The sequence below is a fragment of the Triturus cristatus genome, chromosome 11, assembly GCF_964204655.1.
Source record: "Triturus cristatus chromosome 11, aTriCri1.1, whole genome shotgun sequence".
NCBI lineage: Eukaryota > Metazoa > Chordata > Amphibia > Caudata > Salamandridae > Triturus > Triturus cristatus.
The window spans coordinates 183837851-183860949 of record NC_140594.1 but is presented as its reverse complement, the minus strand read 5'-3'; the positions used below and the strand labels follow the sequence as shown (position 1 = coordinate 183860949).

Genomic DNA, 23099 nt, shown 5'->3' with positions numbered 1-23099 from the left:
AGAACAAAAGACCTGATCTAGAGGACAGCAGGGTCTGACTCAGACGAGATACTTGTCTTTCATCTTTCAAGCGCACGTAAACACGGTTTAGTGCTGGATTAAGGGTTTCGGTGTCTTTCTGATGGCAGTAGTTCAAATTGTAGCTGGCATTTTAGGACACGGTAACCTCCTGCGTGTTTGTAAATGTGGCACCTGTTTAATTAACATATCATTCAGGATTTTGACAAAACAGAGGGTTATTTCCTACGAGTGTTAACGGTGAATATCATTGAGAAACGATGCAGAAAGGCAACACTAACATAGAGGGCCGCAATCACATTCTTCAAAAGCTCGTTAAAGCATTTCTTTTTAAGTGCTTAAGGAAGGGTAGCCGGATGATCCCATGTCACTGGAATTCCATTTAACCCTGGATATTCATTTAACACACTGGTGCAGTCTCCTAATTGCAGTATCCCATCAATTTAGTTGAACTAATTGATGATTGGGCATGAAAACAATGATTTGTAAAAGCAAAGTTCGAGAGAGGAAAAGTGGTGCCTGGTGACATGGGGCCTTCTGAGCACCCTGCGGGAAGGGTTCATTGCTTAGGGCGGTAAACTAACAAGGCTAAAATAAGCAAAGGTACTGTAGGGTTTAAAAAAACACGGTGCTGATGCATTTACCAGTCTAGCAGCACGCCACGAAGGCTCTTTCCAAATGTATTACGTGATTGGAGAGTGTGTTTGTGTGAGTGTGACCTAGCTGAGCACAACAGCTGAAGGGATGGGAAGGGGATACTTAATTGCCCTGGAGTCTGTTATTCACTTATTTAAATGTGCAATAGTGCGTCAGCCAAAGCCAGCATGTTTTGTGGAAACTGCGCCATCAGTGTACAGCCGTTCAACAGTGGCATAAAACAATATTGTATGTTAAAATACCCAACCTGCATCAAATAACGTGTCAACATTGACAATAACTCTGTGTACTGGGTAACTAGATAATGTAAATATTCACCATAGAAGGTCAGGGTTTAGGGAGTGCGCTTGAGTGCCAGGCACAAGATCCCAGAAAACTCTCTCTCATTCCATGCGCAGTGCGTTGCATGTGCTACAGCAGGTCTTGAGAATGAAGTGGCCTTTAAGTCTCAGCCACACTGAGTCATTGGAAGTGGGAGGTAAGTGGTGGCATTTCTTGAGATCCTTGATGAGACACGCAGCAGAGTGAAGAATACTTCCCATTGGTTCTAGTGCTGAATCTTGATCCTTGTGAGCACAGCATTGATTTCACCCAGCTGGGAGAGGACCATGGTTTGCCCAGTAGCACTCAAATCTGCTTTGCGTATGTGGGGTTTGGCCGTGAAGAAGAGGAATTGGTAACTCGCTATCTGTAATTTCTTTTTGATGCAAATGTTGGCTCTTATATGGGCAAAACACATGGAAAAGAGACCCTGCATCAGTTTCAGCACTTTGCAGAATCGAATGACCCTCAAGAACGCTAACAAGCTGGCTTTCGTCCCGGTCACAGAACTGAACTAGTGGTTCTCTCAGCCCTAGATAAGATTTGACAACTCATCGATAAAGGAGAAAGGTTGTAGTTAGTCTTCTTAGACTTGCCATCCACATTTGATGCAATTAAACATAACATCCTGCTTAAGACATTGCAATCAGTGGGTATCACCACTTAGGCATATACACACATATTATATACATACTTTTCACATGCTAGTGGATAGAGAGGCCCAGAAATCCAACTTATCCACGATCATTGTGGAAATAGTTGTTTCTATTTTAATTTAAGGACAAGAATAAAAGCTCCACCTAAACCATTCCTCTTCTTGAGTATTTGTGGGAGGAGGGCCTTTCCTGTATGAGAAATCCTGTCACAGTTTTAACTCTTATCTCCAGACTGGAAAAGAAATACAAAGCACGCCTCCTCCATGTTGTAACAACCAAGTCAAGAATGACTTTGTCATCTCAGCAGCAGTGCAAAGAAGACTGCGCAACCCGGCAACACCATGTGTAATGCCAACTAATAAAGATAGTAAGAGATTGGTCACGATTGGCAAAAGAATCAATGTTTTTGTAGCAACGTCTATTAAGAGTTTCAGCGGAACGACCATTCTGTCACGTTATGAAGTTATCTTGAAAAATTACCAGAAGGCTGCAGGTGGCAAGTAAAATATGTTGTTAGAGACTTCCAACACTGCTTTTAGAGGGATGGCAACTGGATCCATTTTAAGATGGTGTCCCTCTTTCCCACCGGATGTACAGTCAAGAGTTATGGATATTTCCGTTGATGAGCAACATCTGAAACATCTTAACAAAGTTTCAGAGACAATTGAAACCAACACTGATATGGCTAAATCCTTAGGAATCCTGCAGAGGAGGCAGCCATGTTCGTAGTACCAGAGGCAATAGTACAGCCAAAGCTGTTTTCAATCAGGGGAATCAAGATCCTTTTGAAGGTAACCACAGCTTACAATAAACAACAATGAGGAAGAAGACAACAGTGAAAGCTAAGCAGCCTTTCCACTAACAAGGGTCAAGACAGAAGCCTACACACTTGACTTCCAAGCTCTCTGACTTCATCACCATCTAAGCCGGTCGGAGAAAAGGTGAGCTTATTACCAGCATGGCAAAGAATAACATTGGATTGCTGGGTCCTAGATGGAGTTCAGCCGGGATATGCAATATATTTCACTACAATGCTTCCAATTCATCCCCAGAAAGAGAACAATATCAACACCTGGAAGCCTTCAAGAGAAGCTAAATAAAATTATTATGAAGGCTGCAATAGAACCAGTACAGCACAATGAAAGGAACATTGGTTTCTGCTAAAGAATATTTTATTATCCACAAGAAGAATGGTGAATGTAGAAACAGGGATCCTAGATATTTGCTATGCCCATGTTAATAAAATCAGTTTAAAAAATGGTGAATGTAGGCTCATTTTATATATAAGGGCTCTTAACAAATACGTAAAGAAACAGACATCCACTGAATGTGTTGCGATCCATAAACAATCACAACTACATGGCATAAAAAGAACTGAAAGATGCATGTTTTCATTTGTTATGTACACCAATCTAGGCCCAAGTAGCTACACGACCTTTCACCTACATTTGTCCTACCTTGCTCTGCATAATGGTTCTAGCACTGACCTTTTACCCAGTTAACTGTTGAATAAATGTTGATCAGTTTCCTTGAAACTAGCCTCATTTATTATGCATGAGGATTCTTTAAAAAGTCCCTGCACATGATGTACATAACAGGATTAACATACTCTGTATAAAAGTCATGGTCATCTTCATCCAAGGGCGAAAGAATTACTTTGCATGATTGCAGGTACTGATTAAGGCTTATTTACATAATCGAACTCACAACATATCGATTGTGTTAGGAATCCCGAGGCTATCTTTATGGTAAAAAAGAACCATACCAACAGAATGACAGAGGGCCAGCTTCCACGCTGACACAAGACACTGAGGTCCCGGCCTGCAGAAGCTAAAACATGCAGTTGTTGCAGGGTGTCCAACTCAAGACCAATATGGGGTCCCTCGTTTTCTCCCATCAGGTAATGGCGTTGACTCTTTCCTAGGGGATTCTTGGCTTTACACCCACATACATGCTAAGTACACTTAGGTAAGGTTTGCATCATAGGAGTATGCTTGATTGCTGTCATGTATATATGCCTGCATATATTCACTGTTTTAGCACCAGGGGATAATTCTACCTTTTTATGTATTCCGATGGTGCGTGTAATCTTATACATTTCCTTCTGTCTAATGATTGTCGCATAAAACATGTTTTATACCAGAATGATGCTGGTTCGATAAATGCTTATTGAAAACGTCCCCATCGTGTATTCTGTGTATTTCTCTGAGACTAAGTGAGCACGATTGACTGGGCGAAAAGAACTGTACTGTTTCTACGATCCCTGAAGGATCAAGGGTTGTCATGTTTGATAGTTGCCAAAAACTATTCTCTCCTTAGTAAGGTTAGGGGGCTTATGGTGGCACTGTGAGCTAGCTGGTCTAAAGGCTAACATATCCTTTGGGTGTGTCTGTAATCAGTCTGGAGACCAATCCCTCAGTTTATGTTGTGTAAACGTGCAGATCCTATTTACTTTTAGGAACTACATGACACATCTGCCAATACATCACAGTCATAGCAAATACCTCAGTTTTGCGGTTGATGGAACATACTACCATTTCAGAGAACTTCCATTCGGCCTCAAATTGGCTCCCAGATTATTCATGGAATGCCTGGCTGTAGTTTCCTATGATAGCCTGGTCCTAACTATAACTACACAGTGGTAGCATGTAAATCTATGAAAGATCCAATGTTGCAGAAGAAAAAGTTAGTTACCTGCAACTACTGTTCTGCAGCATTGATACCTTTAATTAACTCGCATGCGCCTATCCCCCTCCACGTTCATGAGTACTCTAGTTCAAGCTATGAAACTCCGGCTGTGTACCCTCCGAGGAGGGTTGGATCCCCCCCACTTGATTGTCTGGACTCTGGCTGCAATGAGGTAGATGGGCTGGTATACACTATAACAAGCTATGAAACTCTGGCTGTAGAGACTCTGAGAAGGGTTGGATCCCTGCTCCTCCACCTAATCGTCGGCACTTCGGTGTATTGAGGTAGATGGGCTGATATACTCTATAACAAGCTATGACACTCTGGCTATTGGAGACTCCGAGGAGGGTTGGAGCCCCGAGCCCCTTCACCTGATTGTCTAGACTTCCGAAGTTGTGAAGGGAATGTACTGATTAATACCTGTGAAGGTTTGTCCAGTTTTTTTCTATGCCAGTTGCTGCATTGAAACTGTGCTACAACATTGACTACCAAGGGCTCCCAGCATAACGTCTGGGAAATTAAAGCATGTGAATCTATGAAACATACCAATCCTCTAGAACTGTACTTATAGGTAACTTTTTCGTATGCATTATCCAATGATTCCCATTTTGAACTGACAAGTGCTATCGATTGCCAACTTTATAAATCATGCACTCTACCACTCGTCAGTGCCATTCCTTAAACTCTTTTTTGTCTCATTAAGGTTGTATAAGTTGTGCTTGGGATGAAATAAGATAATTAGAGTACACTTGTCGAGGCCGGGCTAGGATTTTTTTAGTAGGAGCCAAGTGACAATGTGTTGTTCCCTCCCCATCCGCTTTCTGCTTTTTTGGAGTTAAAGTCATGCGCCCACCCAAGGCTGCCGCCTAGCCTTGCCTCACTGCTTCGCCCTAGGTTCAATGTGATCTGAGAAAAACTCCTTCAGAGAAATGGAGTGGCTATCATTAAAGGTTCAGGGTCTGATTGACGCTTTCGTGGCGGAGGTTCCGCAGTCGTGGGGGAATCTCCACACTCAGGGGGAATGTCCACAACTAGAAATCTGCTCGGAGTACTGATACTCCCCAATGACTGCGGTAGGGTGGAGGTTTTATGTGAATCAGGTCCACAGCCTGTCATCTGTGCACTAGGCTGTCTCTCGTGTGCTGCAAAGCTCAGAAAACACAAGCGTTTTGCTCAGCAATATAATTGTTGCTTGCAACCCCTTCAGAGCATTGTTTGACATGAGAGATTGAACGGCGAACTCGCTATATGCTTCCCCACTAGATATCCATGCTACCCTTGCAAGCTTCATTGGACTGAACATTAATTAGTAATAATAGAATACTTCTGACATTCAAAACGAGAGACTTATTTACAAAGGTATTAAATGTTTAATGTTTTCCATTTATTTACTGATTTCTAAAACAATATTAACATTGAACCTTCAAAGTAATGAATCAAATATTAAAATACAGTATATGTGTCTCAAGGCCAGATCAGTCTCAATACATATTTACAACACGACCATCTGTACTGCAGTGTCTACACAGTTGAAAACTAGAAAATGTTACAATGAAAAAATTCCAAAATTCCTGAATTATGAAACATTCTTACAAAAATGATGCCTACATTAAAGAAAAGTCAGACACTTGCATCGAAAATAGCTTTGCATTTTCAAGAATTGTTTTATTTTAAAATTCCTTTTCAAGAACAGTTTTTCCTGCAACCGGGATACAGCAGCACACAGACAATACACAATCTCTTACAAATTTTAGAGCAGCATTATAATTCACAAAACCGGTGAAAGATTGAACAAATGACATAGTGAACAGAGTGCACTATGTAGAATCTGTCTACGCGCTGTTCACAACATTGCTTGGATTGAAAATTAATATTAATTTAGTATAAGGAGATTTCAGAAAAAATCTTTGAATTCTCTTAGGCAAGAAGCATGACTGTTATTTAAACGGTGTTCATTTCTAAAGGCCTGATTTTTTTGGGCAGTCGGCCCATTCACCACCAGGGCGCTGGAGTAAATGCCCAGCGGACATTTCAAGCACTAGCAGGAACCACTGTGACAGCAGTTCCTGTCAATGCATTGTAATGTTTGCTACAGCTCAGTCAAACTGACGGAGGTTCACGACAAATGTACCATGTACTTTTTTATTTTCAAAAAGAAAATCCAAAAGCGGGTTATTTGCTCCCATGGCGAGGGAGGCACTGAGCACTTCTCATTGCCCCTTACTGTTGTGTTTTCCTGGCAGTGATGGGCATTGTAAAACAGCTAAATGTCCGCCCATCTAAATTTGAAGGCGGACATATAGCTAAACCTCTGAAGGCCCTTACTCTATCGGAGAAGATTGGCCACGGCAGAGACAGAGTAGTCTCTGCTGTCATCAAAGCATTTGAACTGGGAGGGTGGACCATAGTCTTAGTAGGGAAGGGGACCCCCTCGCAAGAGAATTTCCTCTCCACAAAGATATAAATCAGGCCCGGAGTCTGGTGCCAACAAATCGCAATCTTCGGCATCCAATTAAATTTTGTCCTTTTAAATATGTGGGGCTGAATCACAGGGACACTGATACATCATGCATAAGACTATGAGGGTGACTCTTGTGGCGAGAGGGTTTCATTGTAGATTTTACCTGTGCCTTGCATCTTTTCTAGCTGTTTCATTGCAATTCCCTGATGCAGATAGCTGGCCTAGTTAATGAGTTACCAATGGAACAGATGATAATGTTCTGTATATTGACTGGCAAACTATCATCTACTTGTTTAATGGAGCTAGGTGGCACATGATGTATTTTGCCACAAATATGACTTGCAGGCCCGTGGCCAAAGCTTCACGACAATCCCTGATAAATTAAGATTAATAGCGAAAAAAAAGAGTTTGAAAATGGTTTCAATTACAAATTTGCCCTCTGAGGACTGGGAGTGGGCAAAATTATAAACACCTGAACTCTTTCCTGATAATATGTCTCATGGGTCACTAACAAGAAATTTCGGTGCAGTGGAAGGTGACTTGCCTGCTACGCTTGAACTCTTGGAAGGGGGATCTAGCAACATGGGCGGAAGTGGTGTTGAAGGCAATGCGTTTGCACAGGAACTCGCAATCGGTGAAACCCTCATAAAATGACAGCGTTTGACTGGTACATTGTTCCACTCAGAAATAGGTAATCAGTCCAGAGATACAGCAGATAAAGTGGTAAACAGTGGTGGTAGGGAGTTCTACTTGAGACTGAGTGGAGTGAAGGCATCGTACAGTATTGCTCCGATCATCTCTGTTGATGTACCCAATATATACTTGCTGTATCACATGTTCTTAATCAAGCAATGTACTTATCTCAGTAAAAGCAAATAAAAATTGTTGAAGCTAAAACTTATTTTCTCTGCTATCCACCAGTTTTACAGTCTGTATTTTTTCTTTTAAAACTTGCATTTTGCTTTACCTTCCTTGCCAGTGTCGGGCACAGCATCAAACGCATTGCCACTACACATCTCCAAATACCCCATGGACATGTCCTTCTCTCTTTGTTCCTGCGCCATGCCAAAGTTGGTGTAGTACCCCGAAAATCTGAGATTGAGGTTCTAGGGGCACTCAGCACCTGCCCCACAATCCGAAAAAATATTGAACAGGCATGACATTACCAATCCAAGATAACCTCCCATCCCTCTTAGCGCAACATATCCATACCTTTTTGAGGAAAATGAAATTGCATCACTGTCAGCCATTACTTCCCTCTTAACAATTCTCCATTCCACTCACCTCTTCCCTTCCTCTCTAGGCAGCCAATTCCAGATCTAGACAGAAGATAACATTTCAGAGCGAGAGCATGAGCTTCTTGTGTGTAGCAATGGTGTTGAAGAAGCAGGGGCCCTGCTTCCATTGCTTTTTGGTAAGAGTCTACAAATCATTCAAGGATTTTTCATAACTATTTTAACTTCGAAACCAACGGAGATCTTGTCCATAAAATATAGTTTCGTGTTGAGGGGCCTCCTTGGGGCACACTAAGGGCATGATTTAAGTTTCAGCGGGCAGGTTACTTCGTCACAGCGGTGTTTTAAGTCTGAGGGCACTTCTTCATGTAGCCATAAGACAGTCCTTGCATCGCAAAGATTTATGTGCATAGCCTATGCTTTACAACAACTCAATTTGCTACTTTTGTCAGCTCGTACACAGTTAAAAATTGCCTGTCATCCCCTTATGTCCTACATCTTGATACCTCCCTTACTAAGCTGTAATATTTCAGTGGCACCATTGGGCTACATAGTAATTAGGAGGAAATCACTTGGCGTTTTAGGGTGATTTCTTATGCCGTTGACACACAATTACTTCTATCCTTTCAGGAGAAAGACATGTTGGTCCTTAACTTTTTAAAAGTGGGCAATTGGATGAGCAACAATTTCCTCAAGCTTAACTCTGATAAAATTGAGGTCCTCTTTTTCGGTACTAGCTGCTGTTACGATGCTAGCAATTGGTGCACTTCGGAACTGGGGACTCCCCCTTCCTTGGCACTAACTGCTAGGAATCTTGGAGTCATTTTTGGCTAGACCTTTCCTTTGTTCCCCAAGTAAAAGCTTTATCAGCCAGCTGTTTCGCCACCCATAAGTCTTTAAGAAGAATGATTCACCTTGTCCCAAAGGACACTCGTAAGATCATCGTTCATGCCTTAGTGACATTGAAATTAGACTATGCAAATAGTTTTTACTTGGGTTTGCATGCTTACTTACTGCGTGGCCTGCAGATCGTGCAAATTGCCCCGGACAGATTGAACCTAAAAATTACTGTCACTCAATCAGTAACACCTCATCTCCGACATCCTCACTGGCTGCCTGTGACGAAGCAAGCCCAGTTTATGGTGCTCACCTTAGCCTTTAGAGCCTTGCATCTTAGAGGACTTGCATATCTAAAAAGAAGAATTAAATCCTACTCCCAATCCCGTTCCTGGAGCTCCAGCTGCGAAAGGCTACTTCAAATTCCTCTGGTGCGCAAAGCAAGGAGAGGAGGAAGATCATTCACCTTCCTTACTGCTGGTCTCTGGAATGCCCTTCCTACTAGCCTTAGACATGCTTCCTCGGAAGTAAATTTTAGAAAAAAACTGAAAACCTTTCTCTTCAACTCTGTAATCTAGCTCTGCTCTCATTTGACCTAGGCTGCTAGCGCCGGGACACCTCTTTGGAGGTAGCTGTGCGTTTTAGAAAATATTTTTGTATTAGTATTGGATCACATAATTTCAAGGCACTTTTAAAATTTGGCTATGGTTCTCCATTTACATCAAACCTTCTTTTTCATTTGCATTCATATAGCTCTTCATACTGCTGAGGAGGGGCTAAAGTGCTTTCGGCAAATGTGTGGTGCATTCCTCTATATCTTTTAGATTATAACTGTGATTGCAGTGGGGTAATTATGGAGTTTGATTCTCTGCCCCATTTGGAAGAAAATGCTACTTTAACACTTAAAAATAAATGCATGATATAAGAAATCAATTATTGATTTGGGGGGCCTACAAACTCACAGTATTGGAGTATGGAGTGGCTGCCCTATTACTTTTGGACCTATCACCGACATCTGACACTGTCCGCCATGTGCTACTACAAAGACTCCATCATCTTGGAATACATGAAAATACTTTGAAATGGATTGCCTCATAACTCAAAGACAGACAAAGCTTAGTGGCCAAACCACCTTCCACATCAGCCTCTCTGACCCAACATTTTGGCCTCCCTCAGGGGTCCATCATATCTCCTCTCTTATTCACCATCAACCAAACCCCCTAAGCGACCTGAACAAATCAGTCCACCTCACCACTATACACATAATATATCGGTCTAAAAACGGATGGCTAGAAGACCTCTATCTGTCAAGACTTTACTGCATATACCGTAAAAACAGAGATTATGACGTCCACTGCAAAGACAGAGATCACGACAAAGAGCCCCTTCTACACAATGGAAACACTACACCGCTTATTACCATACCTTGGATACCAACAAAGGCTACAGTCCATCCTCAAGCTGGACTGTGTCAGCAGGCTATATCACAGTGCCCCCAATTTCATCATATGTAAAATACAACTAATTCAGAACACTGCCTTTTTAATGTAGAAGCCAAAGGAGGGTATATGAAACGCCGATTCATTCGGGCTGTTTCCATATCGGGAGTTTTCTACAACCCTGTGGACTCAACACCATGGCCGAACGGGCTGTTTTTTCCCCCATTAATGGACTTTGGCACCCCGAACTGAATACAGCCAACTAACGCACAACCCGAGCACTCCATTTCTCATAGCTATCCATGCTGGGTCCAGTTACCACTCCGGCAATTCATGTACAATATGCCTGCTATCAGGATCTCTCAACATGACCAGATGATTTGTTTTCTGCCGTCTAATCTGACCGACTGGCACATTATCTCGTGGTCCTCTTTCCTTTTTTGTTTTCATATTTTTATTAATTTTTATATCTGTTTACTCCCCCCCCCCCAGGACAGGTTAACATATTGTACATTAATATCATGAACATTACATTATGATTATCATTTTTAAATAAACAAACATTAAGGGAAAATCTTTTACAAAATATATGTATATACCATACCTCACCAAAAAAAAACAACAAAAAAAACAATTAGAACAATAAAAAGAAAAAGAAAGAAAGATCCATGACAGCAATGATAATAAATCAAATTTGTAAGTCTCGCCAGAGTGTAAGTGGAGTCCATATTTTCAAGCCCCTTTCGCGTCTTCTTCTACCTTTCCGTCTATATATGGCTGTCTCAATGTTATGTACTGCTAAAAGCCTGGCTAGCCATTGTTGAAATGTGGGTGGTAGCGGTTCCAACCAGGCCGAGGCTAGACATAATCGACAAACAGCCATAGCAGCAAATATAAAATCATGACCATTCTCAGGATTATCTGAGTCTTCCAGCCCAAGTACCAGTGCCGCTGGTGACAAGACAACCTTTCTGTGAAGAACAGAGGTTAAGAACTTCTCTATATCTTGGATCAGAGGCACTAGCACTGGGCAAGAGGCAAAGATATGGATGGGGTCTGCTTTAAATAGATTGCATCTCGGGCAGCAAGTCCCTTTACCAGTTCCCCATTTTGCAATCTTATCAGGAGTATAATAGAGAAAAAAACAGGTTTTATAAAATTGTGCCTGAAGTTTGGTAGAGATAAGAATGGTTTGTGCTAGCTGATAGGAATATAAAAATTCTTCTTTGGAGATCTCAAGTTTGCTTTGCCACTTTATAGACGTTTTGTCTAAATCATCAGGGAACTTGTCTAACAATAGCTCATAAACTCCACCAATCGAGTGCTTTTTAGGATGTATAATGGTCTCTATTACCAAAGATTTTTCCCAGAGTGTTTTTACTCCAGGTTTGTGCTTTAAGAAGTCTCTAATCTGGAGATATTTAAAAAAAATCTCGCCAATCTAAACCAAATTCTTCCTTCATAGCTTCAAAGGATTTAACCCCCAAGTTAGTATAAAAATCACCTAATTGGATAATTCCTAGATTATGCCATTTATGAACACAATTATCTTTAAAGATAATTGTTGGGAGATTTGGGTTGTTTAAGACTGGAGTGTAATATGAGAATCGTCTTATTTCTAGCACTTTTTTAACCGCCTTCCATACCTTGAAACAACTATAAAGAGTCTTGAATTTGACCTTTTTATGATAGCTGTCGTGTAAGTGCCTCCAAAGGTAGCCATAGCAGGAATTCCCGATAAGTAAATGAAAGATTGAGGCGGTATGTATCTCTATATTATTCCCCCCTTGTAATAATTCCTTGCTGTAAAGTAATACGCATGACCAGTAATATCTTTTTAAATTGGGAAGTGCTAGCCCCCCTCTGTCCTTAGGGAGGGTAAGATATTTATATGCACGGCGCGGTTGAGCATATGACCATATAAATCTAGAAAAGGTACGTTCTATTGCTGTAAACCATTGGTTTGAAAACTCTAGACAAATTGTCCTAAATAAATATAATATCTTAGGGAAATACACCATTTTAATTGCATTTGCTCTTCCAATAATGGACAGGTGGAGATTGTCTAATCGTCGTAGATCTTTTTGTATCGTGTTCAGCATTGGCTTAAGATTTATCTCCACTGCTTCCTCTAATTTGGAAGAGATTGTAACACCCAGATATGTTGCTCCCTTCACCACTCTAGGATCATCCATCACAATTTTTTGATTTAGAACAATTTGTGTCTTTCCTTGATTTAGCGCATATCCTGATACCCGCCCAAATTCTCTAGCCTCGGCCTCAATATTCAATATTGCTGTTATAGGATGGGAAGTAACTATAGCAATATCATCAGCATATGCTAATGTTTTTGTTGTATACCCCTGTAAAATAATAGGAGTTATATGATTGTTTTTCTCCAGGTAGCGAATGAAAGGATCTATATATATTGCAAAAAGCAATGGGGAGCAAGGGCATCCCTGACGAGTACCCCTAGAGACAGCGATTTCCTTAGTCAGGCTTCCATTAACAGATACTACAGCCCTAGGGTTATTATACATTTTTTGTATTGCTTGAATAATCTTTATTCGAAATCCCACCATCTCCATTGTTTTCCAGAGAAACTGCCAGGAGACCCTATCAAAGGCTTTCTCTGCGTCCAGGAGGATTAAAGCCATAGGATCTCCTGTAATTTCTGTTCCGTCTATAAGTGTAATAACCCTCTGGATATGATTTATCGTTGATCTTCCAGGAACAAAACCGTGCTGACTTTTGACGATAACATTATGTATTACTGGTGCAATCCGGTTAGCCAGGATTTTAGAATAAATTTTAGAGTCAGCGTTTATAAGAGTTATTGGACGATATGATCCTAAATGTTCTGGAGGTTTCCCTTTTTTTGCAAAAATCACAATTTTGGCCTTAGACCAAGAACTTGGGGATTCCCCTCCATAGAAGATATGAATGATCAGGTCCCTGAGGATGTATTTAATTTCATCTATAAATATATCATAGAACTCTAAAGGGATACTGTCTAGACCTGTCGCCTTTCCTTTAGGGAGATTCTTGACTGCAGTCAGTACCTCTTCCATATTCGGAGTTTCTTCTAGGGCCAGCTGTATGTTTTCCTCAAGCTTTACAACTTCACAATTCTCTAAAATACCTTTCTATTTCTGTAGTGTCGCTATTATTATTGTCGGTATATAATTCTTTATAGAACCTCCAGAATGCTTGCTTGATCAGCTCTGGATCTTTTAACTGACCTTCCACTGGATCTACAATCTCCCTTATTAAATTAGCATTGGTCTGTTGACGCAGTCGCATCGCCAATTGATGGCCCACTTGCTCATTAACTTCGTATATTAATTCTGTTTGTGCCATGGCTTTCCGTATTGCCTTATCTGAGAACATATTAGTGATTGCTGCCTTGGCTACTGCTACTTGAGCTAAGGTACTGAAAATAGCCCCAATTGTATCTGTATTGCTAGTGTTACTGATGAGTGCTGCTTCTGCTAGCATAAGCTCATCCTGTAACCTCCGTAACTCTTCTTTCTCTCGTCTATTTGCACTAAATGAATATGACATAGTCTCCCCCCGGATCCCTGCTTTCAATGTGTCCCAAACAACCTCTATTGAGGTACTATTAATATTTTCTACTAGGAACTTGGGTATCCAGTCTTTCATATGAAGACAGTACTGAGGGTCATTCAGTAAAGCTTTTTCAAATGACCACAGACTAGACTCTATTTTAGTTTGCCTAATAGTCAATGTGCAAAAGAGAGGATTATGATCAGATAGTACTCGGGGTAATTTAACAATTTGGGAATTCCTAATTAATGAATTTGAGAGTAGAATATAATCAATTCTGGCATGAGTACGGTGAGGATTTGAATAAAATGTATAACCATGGTCCTCTTTCCGATGTTTTCCCTGATTCAATCCCCTTACAATAAGCCACATAACCTACTTTGGCTTCCACGTGTCCATGGGTTCCTTACAGGCAGCAATCTCAATGTATGTGATCTCTCTGTCCTGATAATAACCTTAAACTAACTAAAGTCAAGACACAGAGAAGCAAACTCACGGATGACCTTTTTATGTCATGATTGTGTCAAGTTATATGTAACCAGTGCTTGAATATTTTTTCAGTTTTTCTTTCCGTTTTTACGTGCTTCACTTGTGCACTGTTTTCCCCAAGAGCACAAATTGTTCACTCTGTACTTTATTTCACATTATTTAAGTAATTTGGATGCTGCTCTCAAGGTCTTTTTGGTTTATCCGTTGAAAAAATATATACCGCGAAACTTTACCCATGATGCCTATTTTACAAACAAGATAGGACATTGCTCTCCAGGCTTGTACCATTATTCATCCTACCGCCTTGCTATATGAATTTCATAGGAGTCACCAGTTTCTCAGTACAAGCTGCCAAGTTCTGGAACTTGCTACCAGCCCCGATTCAGAGCATGAAAGGAGCACTTACAGGGCAGACAAGAGGTAAAACATGGCTTTTTTCTAATATATCTACACCAACCCTTATCCCTGAAATGGAACCTGAAAAAATAATCACTCCTTGCAATCTCCAGTCCACAGATATGAAACAGCCCGACCCGCACAATCTAATCTAACATTAGCAAACACTTTCACAACAGTCTGTGTCCATTCAAGTTATTAAGGTCATATGCCGGTATTATACAGCAGTGTAAAATCATACATAACATTTCTGTCTCTCACTAATCTAATGCTATGAAGTTCAGTGGCCGTGCTGCCAATTGTAGTCCAAAAAGGCTATAATTCCCTTTAACTGCTTGGCCCTTCGTATACTCACATAAGACAGAACTGCTGCAGGTGACATCTATCGCCTATCACAGCAACAAACTTCGCATCACCCACTGAATAGGTATGGGATAACTGAAGAAATCGACTGCATACTGCAGGCCAACAGAGGACTCTAGTTTAGTTTAGTCCACTACAGGAGGTCCTCCCTCACTATATGCTATGGCCACTTCTTGACGTCTCACTGTGACAATCATTAGGGATCACTGTAACAAAGTCCATGCGATGAGATCTCCATGCTATCTCTCCTTCCACCCCATGCCTGCTCAGGACTATAACCATAAACCAAAAATCTTAGAATGACCAACTCTGTGCAGTAACCAGCTTAGTGGACTGTGACCATAAGAAATATGATAAAGCTACCTGTGGAGCTGATTAAACCTGCCAGCTTACTGAAAACCATGAATTGCATTCCTATGCCTCACATTTCTTCATCAATCACACTGCTAAGTGATGCATCCCATAACACGATAAACACCGGTCAGCACACACAACATGGGCTCACATAGGATCGAAACAAGGATAACACCCTTCCAACCACACATCTACATGGTGTAGCATGCTATCCATGTCCCAAGTGCTTCAGTGGCCACCCCCCGGGCACAGTAATGCTATAAAAATGTTACACTATTGTATAATACAATAACTTTTTTGTATAGTTCTTCTGTGCTTCATACTGCACTTCTGCCATTTGTACATGCTGTAGATAACAGGTGTTCATATTGCTCAATTTAATAGTTTAAAGTGTGTCTGGAGTTGGCCTTACACAGATTCAAACTCAGGACCTGAAGATCACAAGTGCTAACTTTCTAAGCCATCCTGTAGGCAATCTTGTATAGCTTATTTAATCTTACAAATCACTGCACCATCTGCCTTGTGGGCAAATATAATAGGTAAAAATGAGGGTCAGTACCACTCAGTCTTGCATAATGTGATAAAACATAAGCCATAGAAAAAAATCCCACTCTTCTTTGAGGGCAGAAATCTTCAGCTGTATATGTATCACATGATTGTAATTAATTCGAATCTTTCATGCTCTAAAGATCTTGTTAAATTCCTATGCTGAATTGGCCGTATATATCTTTAGTAACCCAACCTTCTTTCCTCCAGGTGCGACCACTCTTCTATCTCAGCGTATCAGACCTGCTCCTAGGCCTCTGCTGGCTCATAGGGGCTTCACTCTATGGAAAAGCATTCAGAAATAATAACATTGCTTGCTACAACCTTCAAACCACAGGACAGGTAAGCATCTGTCGTGATACAGATTTTCATATTTTCAAATAATGTTATTTATAGAATCAATGTGTCCTGAACATTTGATGTGATAGTGGATCCTATCTCTCACAATTCGTAAAGTTATTTTACATGATGGTCATTTTGAGATTTAACTTGAAGACTTTTGGGGCATTTTCATCCTTGGCCATGAACCAAAAGTATCAGAATGGTAAAAGATAATGTGTTTTTTGATAAATATATCCCATTTGAACATCTGTGCCTCCTTCCAATCCCTGCAGGGTGAGATCCCCTTTACAATTGCTCTGCAATGGGTAGGCAGATCTTCCCTTTTGGCTGTAGGCCAGGCTTTCCTCACACAAGAATAATGAGAATCTCGAGGTTGTAGAGCAGATACACACTACACCTTGTTCACAGGTGAGATGCAGGCTGAAAGTTAAGCAGTCTTCACCAACACTACTCACCTTTAGATATTAGATCTGGGGTCTGCACACTGCTGGCCACTGTTAAAAGCCTCTGAGTAATAGCCCTCCCTCGTACAGAGACTGGAAGCATCACATCAGCCACCTTACGGGAGCATGGAAGGGGACGGCCTATCAGCGCACCCGGTCTGAATGTATATATCTCTTTCCTGTCTTCTTTATCATAGGCAGTAGACCAGGTAAAATTATATGACCCCATGCATGGAGAAAATGTGGGGTAAGGCAGCGTCCTTGTAAAAATGGGATTATTATTTGGGGCAGGTGACTATCCACCTCAAGGAATAACCGCAACAGTTGTCCCCTTTAGTCACTAAATTGACCTGAGCTCAACCACCAGGGAGAGTATTATCCATTTTCATTGTTTGTGCTGGGCGCACCTATTAAAAGCTGGGTCGGTGCAAACAATAAAAGTGTGCCCTATTCCTGTGAAGTTGCTGCCCCGAGGGCAGTCGCAAACTTGCGCTGCCCCCAGGGCAGTGCATTCATGTGAAAACACAGAGCGGCTGCTTGCAGTTGCTGCATGTTTTCACAGTGCAGGTGGCACCCGCCTGCACTTTTACAGGGGATTAGAGATCCCCTTACAGGCGGGTGCAGTAAGTGACTGCACTCGCCTGCAAGTTGATGTCTGGGGGGTCCAAAGGACCCCCTTTCCCGCCCCCAGAGGGCTGTGCTCATGGGGCACAGTCACAGTGTGCCACCTTCTAGGTAAGATCTGAAGATCAAAAGTGCTAACTTTCTCAGCCATCCTGCAGGCAATCTTGTATAGTTTATTTAATCTGACAAATTACTGCACCATCTGCTTTACAGGCAAATATAGTAAGTAAAAATGAGTCTTGTATAATGTGATAAAAGCTACCCTATAGAAAAAAATCTCACTCTTCTATTGGGACAGACATTTTCTGCTGCATATGTATCAAATGATTGTAATTTATTAGAATCTTTCTAGCGCTAGAGGTTTTGTTAAATTTCTATGCTGAATTGCACCCCCTGAGAGCTTCTTTGCCTCTGCACCCGCGTCTGTAATATGTCGCGGCCACAGAGGCAAAGGAGTTCCCTAATTTGCATAGGGCATGCCTCTATGCAAATGAGGGAACACCCCCTGAAGGTAGCACTGGTGCTTTAAGTGCACAGGCGCTATCGGTATTACTGAAGGGGACGCACAAACATCTGCGCCCCCCTCTATAAAACCAAAGTGCCCTGGGGGCGCGCACAGCCCTTTGCACCTCTGTGGCACTTACTAGAATACAGCCCATGGTAGCTATGGCATAGAGCAGACAGGCTTAATTAGGGCAATGTGTAAAGTATTTATGCAGTACCAAAACAGTAATTAAGCCAAAATGCAACACAATAAAAATCCCAAACTGGATTAGAAAAATAGAGTAAATGTTAATAAATAAAATGACAAAAAAATAGCAAAAATCCAAAAAAGGGAACCAGGGATATGTTTTTTAAAGTCTTAAGTAAAAATTGTGTCAAAAAGCACAAAATGCCAATGATAGCCAATGGTCGCGGTAGACCGGGGCCTATGCACAATTTGACGCTGACCTCTATGGCGCATGGAACAAATACATCAACCTAGTACGTCTGACTTTCGACCTTTAAGTTCCAACCCACCACAGCCGTACACTTCTAAAGCCCCACAGGACCTAAGGGGAGGCCCTTAGATACTCACAGGGTATCAGGCAGAGGTCAAACAGCAGGGTCCGCTCCAGGTCCACTTGCTACTGGTCAGCCACTGAAAAAACACTTCTGTGGCTTGTTGTGTCCCTGTAGCTTTAACAGGAGGTCAGCCATATGACCATTGGAACCCACTTCTGTGTCCTGGGTACAAGATAGAGCAGGTCTGGTCCTTTTAATCCTCTTCTGATCTTCCTCAGGTCCAGGAGTGTTCTAAAATGGATGCCTGGAGATGCCACATTTGTGCTAGTGGGAGGAAACAACTCCTGGGTACGCCCTAAACAAAGGGGTTAACGTTTCCGAGGTTAACCATACCCACTTCGGATGTTTTGAAAGTACCAGAAGTCTTCGGCCACACTAAACATGGGCTCTAAGGGTTGGAGTGGGTGGTAGGGGGAGTGTGTCAAGGTAATCCTAGTGTCCTCCCACATCTAATACTAAAAGCCAGTTTGGGGCAGGCATTGTGCCCCCAGTAAACCCAGAGACAGAAGTCTGGTCAAACAAAACAGAGGGGTATATTCACAAGAACGCAAGATAACTACCGCAAGAGTAGCTTAATGCAACTCTCAATATCGCAGCCTATCGCGGGAAAATTACGCCGTGCCAACCAAGTAGTCTCAACGGGGCGGTAGCATGTGATAGTCACAGATAACGCGTCAAATGGGGGCGCAAAATTCAACGCCATGCCGCAAAAATGCGAAACGCGAACGCAAAAAATCATGCGATGAGGTCAATTGCGGTACAAGAAGTAGAGAAAACCAGCCACAGACTTGCAAATCCCACGCGTCTGGCAGGAAAATGCCCCATAAAAACCACAGAAACAACACACCAGAAACAAGCCAAAACTCGTAGCAACATGGATGCACCCTCACTGAGCGCAGAGGCCAACGCGAACCCCACAACCCCTACAGACCACCAGCAAGGAACAACGGGGACGGCCGAGGAGAAGAGGTTGAGGAAGATGGGGTGCAGTCTGCAGCAAAATCAGATCAGTGCACGGAGGTGACAGAACACTACCAGCAACTGACCCACAAATAGACCACCTGGAATGCAGTCGGAGTGCCGAAGAGGCCAATCGTGGAGGCCAAGAGGCGCTGGCATGATGTGACAACCTAAACCAGGCACAAATCCGCTGCCAACAGGAAGGCTGCAACGGCAACAAGAGGTGGCAGTCCTACGCCACAGGAGGAGCTGGTGGAAACCGAGGCCACAGCATTCAGTGTGGAGACGGTGCAAGGAGTATGGACACAGCTTGAGAGGACCTGACACAACATCAACAGGGTGAGTAACGACCAGGGACTGGGGGGACGGTGGGAGATGAGCATAATGGCACATGCACAACGAGGTGCAGCACACTGCACACCCACAATTACCCTGGATCATGTCCCTCATCCCCTTGGCACACTGCAGCACACACACATAGCAAGAACAGTACACCCCCATTGACGACAACGTGGTACAATGCGCAAAGCCGACACTGCAGAACAGAGGACACAACTGGCTCCGCACATGCAAAGAAACATGCCTACTACATCTGACAGAGCAGGAAACTGTGAAATGGAAAAGTACGCGTACGATCTCACATCCGTCATGTAGTCCAAATGTACACTGTCCCGCAGCAGTATTCAGCACCTCTCAAACAGTCACAATGTACATTGTCATACAGTCTGCATGTCAACCAGAATATTGTGCCAACATACATGTCAACACAATGTCAACATGCATCTCCCCTTCACATTGCAGAGGGGCACACAACACCTCCAGCAGAGCACAGAAGACAACACATCTGTGATGCCGGAGAGGACCACCACACCTCCGGCACCGACGCCCTACAACAGCCCATGGACATCCCACACAATCCACCATCAGGACCCGGCCAGCCAAGCTACTCAGAGGAGAACACAGAGCGCAACTGACCCCATAGCAGGAAGCACCCGCAAGCACAGCTGGCTCATGACACTTCACGCACCCACACATGGCACCCCAATGCCATGTGTCAGCACGCCAAAAGGAGGTGGCAGAACAGGTGTGGGTGGGGTTCAAACCCATGGAAGGCGAACTAGATCACATACGTTGGTGTCTATTACCCTTCAGGGACCACCTACACCCCACAAAGGAGACCAACACTGCCATAGAGACACATGCAGATGCACATTCACTGTACAGAACCACGCCCAGGGGCACGCAAATAGCAGTCACACCCCCACGTTGGCTCTGCGTATGATGGCCCCGGCCACTCCCCTTACGAATTGAGTGGGTAATGACAAAGCTACATGTCCAAGCTCTAACCCGCTGCCTGCGGTGACATGTCTGCATCCACTATACACAGCATAATGTAATGTCGTAGGGCCCAGGGCCCTCATGCATACAACAAGACCACAGGGACACATGTAGATATTATGTTGAACTGGCTACGGGCACATGCGCCCGGCCCCTTTATTGGCAGGGCCACATGTACAGTGACGCCTGTGCTGAATGTGTGTGGGGTGTGTGTAAGCCAGCACGCACGGAGTGCTTGGTGCTGGCAACCACTTGAACAGTGGACACCAGTGCAATAGAAACTGTAAACACCTGCATAACAGAGTCAACTGCTGAGCAACATGGAGGGAGCCGGAGAAAGTCCAGAGGACACCCAACATGCAAACTGAAGAGTCCGTGAATTGCAGTGCACTGAGGTTGGGGCACTACAGCTGAGCGCTCTCATGTGAAGAAAAAGTCTCGGATTGTGTCCCTTCAAGATATTCCTGATGCAGATGCAGTGGGGTGTGTTAGACCTGCATCATCTTCCTCATCAACATCCCAGGTCTCCCACACTGCTTGAGGTGACATTGCTGCGCAACCTCTCCACAGCATAAAACTCAATCAGTAACGGACAATGGCTTGCGGTGCACTGAGTCATTGGCACCTGGAGTGCCGAGCAGGGTATCAGTCTGATGATGGCATCCACGACAGGTGTGAGCAACTCCGTAAGTCTGTCAGGACCACCGTTTCGACTCTGCAAATGGCAGTTGGAGGTGGTCCTGGCGGTGGTGGCGTGTGCCTCCTGCGGTGAAGCGACGTCCGGGCCGATCAGGACTCAATTTGTTGTGCAAAACCTGGTGGACCGCAGTTGAGGCCGGAGGCAGCGGACAGCGCAGGGCCACAGACACATGGCGTTGATGACCCTAAGGCCATCCAATATCTCAGAAGAAGTGGTGCCAGACCTGACCAGCACAGAGTTAGAGGCCCCGGATGCACAGCAGCCGGCACAGGCACCCTTGCCACGGGACAGTGACTTGCCGGGCACTGAGGTAGGTCCACGAGCATTGAGCGGGTCCTCATCGATGTCGAAGGTGATTGTGGCGGAGGCTTGCAGGGAACAGAGGAAAGTGTCCTCCAGGGCATGATGCGGAAGGTCTGATGTTATCCGGAAGCAGCAAATGGTGGAGTGGAAAGCAACAGCCTCGTTTTCACCACCAATTCGGTATCAGCTACATGAGGATGGAAACTAGCCCCTAGTCCATAGACTAAGACACACCACCAATGTACGACCAGAGAGTGTCCATGAATGTCAGGGAACAGGCTTAGTGGCACTGGTGCTGAGAGGGGATGCAGCCTGCAATGATGCCGGTACACTGATATGAACTCCGCCATCGCTAAATCAAGACTCTGTGACCTACTGGACCGCAGTGTAGGCTGGAGGCAGCGGTCAGCTGTGGCCCACACCCACCTGTCGTTGGCCCGCGATAAACAGAGTTAGTGACACCAGGGCAGTTGTCGGTAATGTTCGATCACCTCCGTAACGATGATCTTATTCCCTCCGGACTGCAACGCGTCATCCTCTTACGCCTCTCCTGCGTAATATGTATTCTGCCTTTGAATAATCGATGTTCAGTTCCGATTCTGGGACCTACTCGTGTGCAGCGTAGACCAAGGGCAGTAGTCCGCGTAGGCCCACAGACACGTGTGGTTGGAATGCTATGCACAGACTTGAAGGGAGTATAGTGACATGAACTCTGCCTTAAATAATGTTCACTGCCATGGTGTAATCAAGACTCAGTTCCAAATGTGTGACCTACTTGACCGTGATGTAGGCCGGGGGCAGCGGTCAGCAAGGGCCCACAGCCATGTGTCGTTGGGATGCTATGCACCTGGTTGCTGCCACCTGACCGAAGGGAGTACAGTGAAGTAGAATCTTTCTTATTGTGCATAAACGGACACTGTATGATCAAGACTCAGTTCCAAATGTGTGACCTACTTGACCGTGGTGTAGGCCATAGGCGGCAGTAGAGTACGTCAACGAGAAAGGAATAAAGCGTGCCTGTGTTGTGGAGGCCGTGATGGTCTGAGAAGGCTGCCAAGGTCGTGGGCCTCGGGCTTGGAGCTTGCGCAGGCACGTGGTGGGCCCTCCTTGACACACGCCGGTGTCGGCAGGTGATCAGTGTGGCCTGGCTGCACAGGGGCGGGCCTGACGGGTTAGGGGTCCAGTGGGCCGGGGTACGGCAGGCGCAGAGAATCGCAGGCAACTTCGCTCACGAGGACGGCATCGGCCTCGTGGCATTGTAAGAGGCGCCGCCCTGGCAGAGATGTTGGGCTTTCCG

At 43.8% G+C, this 23099-nt stretch overlaps 1 protein-coding gene across 1 annotated transcript in view; it reads left to right on the top strand.

The window, feature by feature from the left end:
- Positions 1-23099, top strand: part of TMEM116 (transmembrane protein 116) — a 214677-nt gene that overhangs the window by 136976 nt on the left and 54602 nt on the right. The window contains exon 4 of the mRNA XM_085634079.1: positions 16238-16369. Within this exon, the coding sequence (XP_085490205.1) occupies positions 16238-16369 (132 nt within the window). The remainder of the gene's footprint in view (positions 1-16237; positions 16370-23099) is intronic.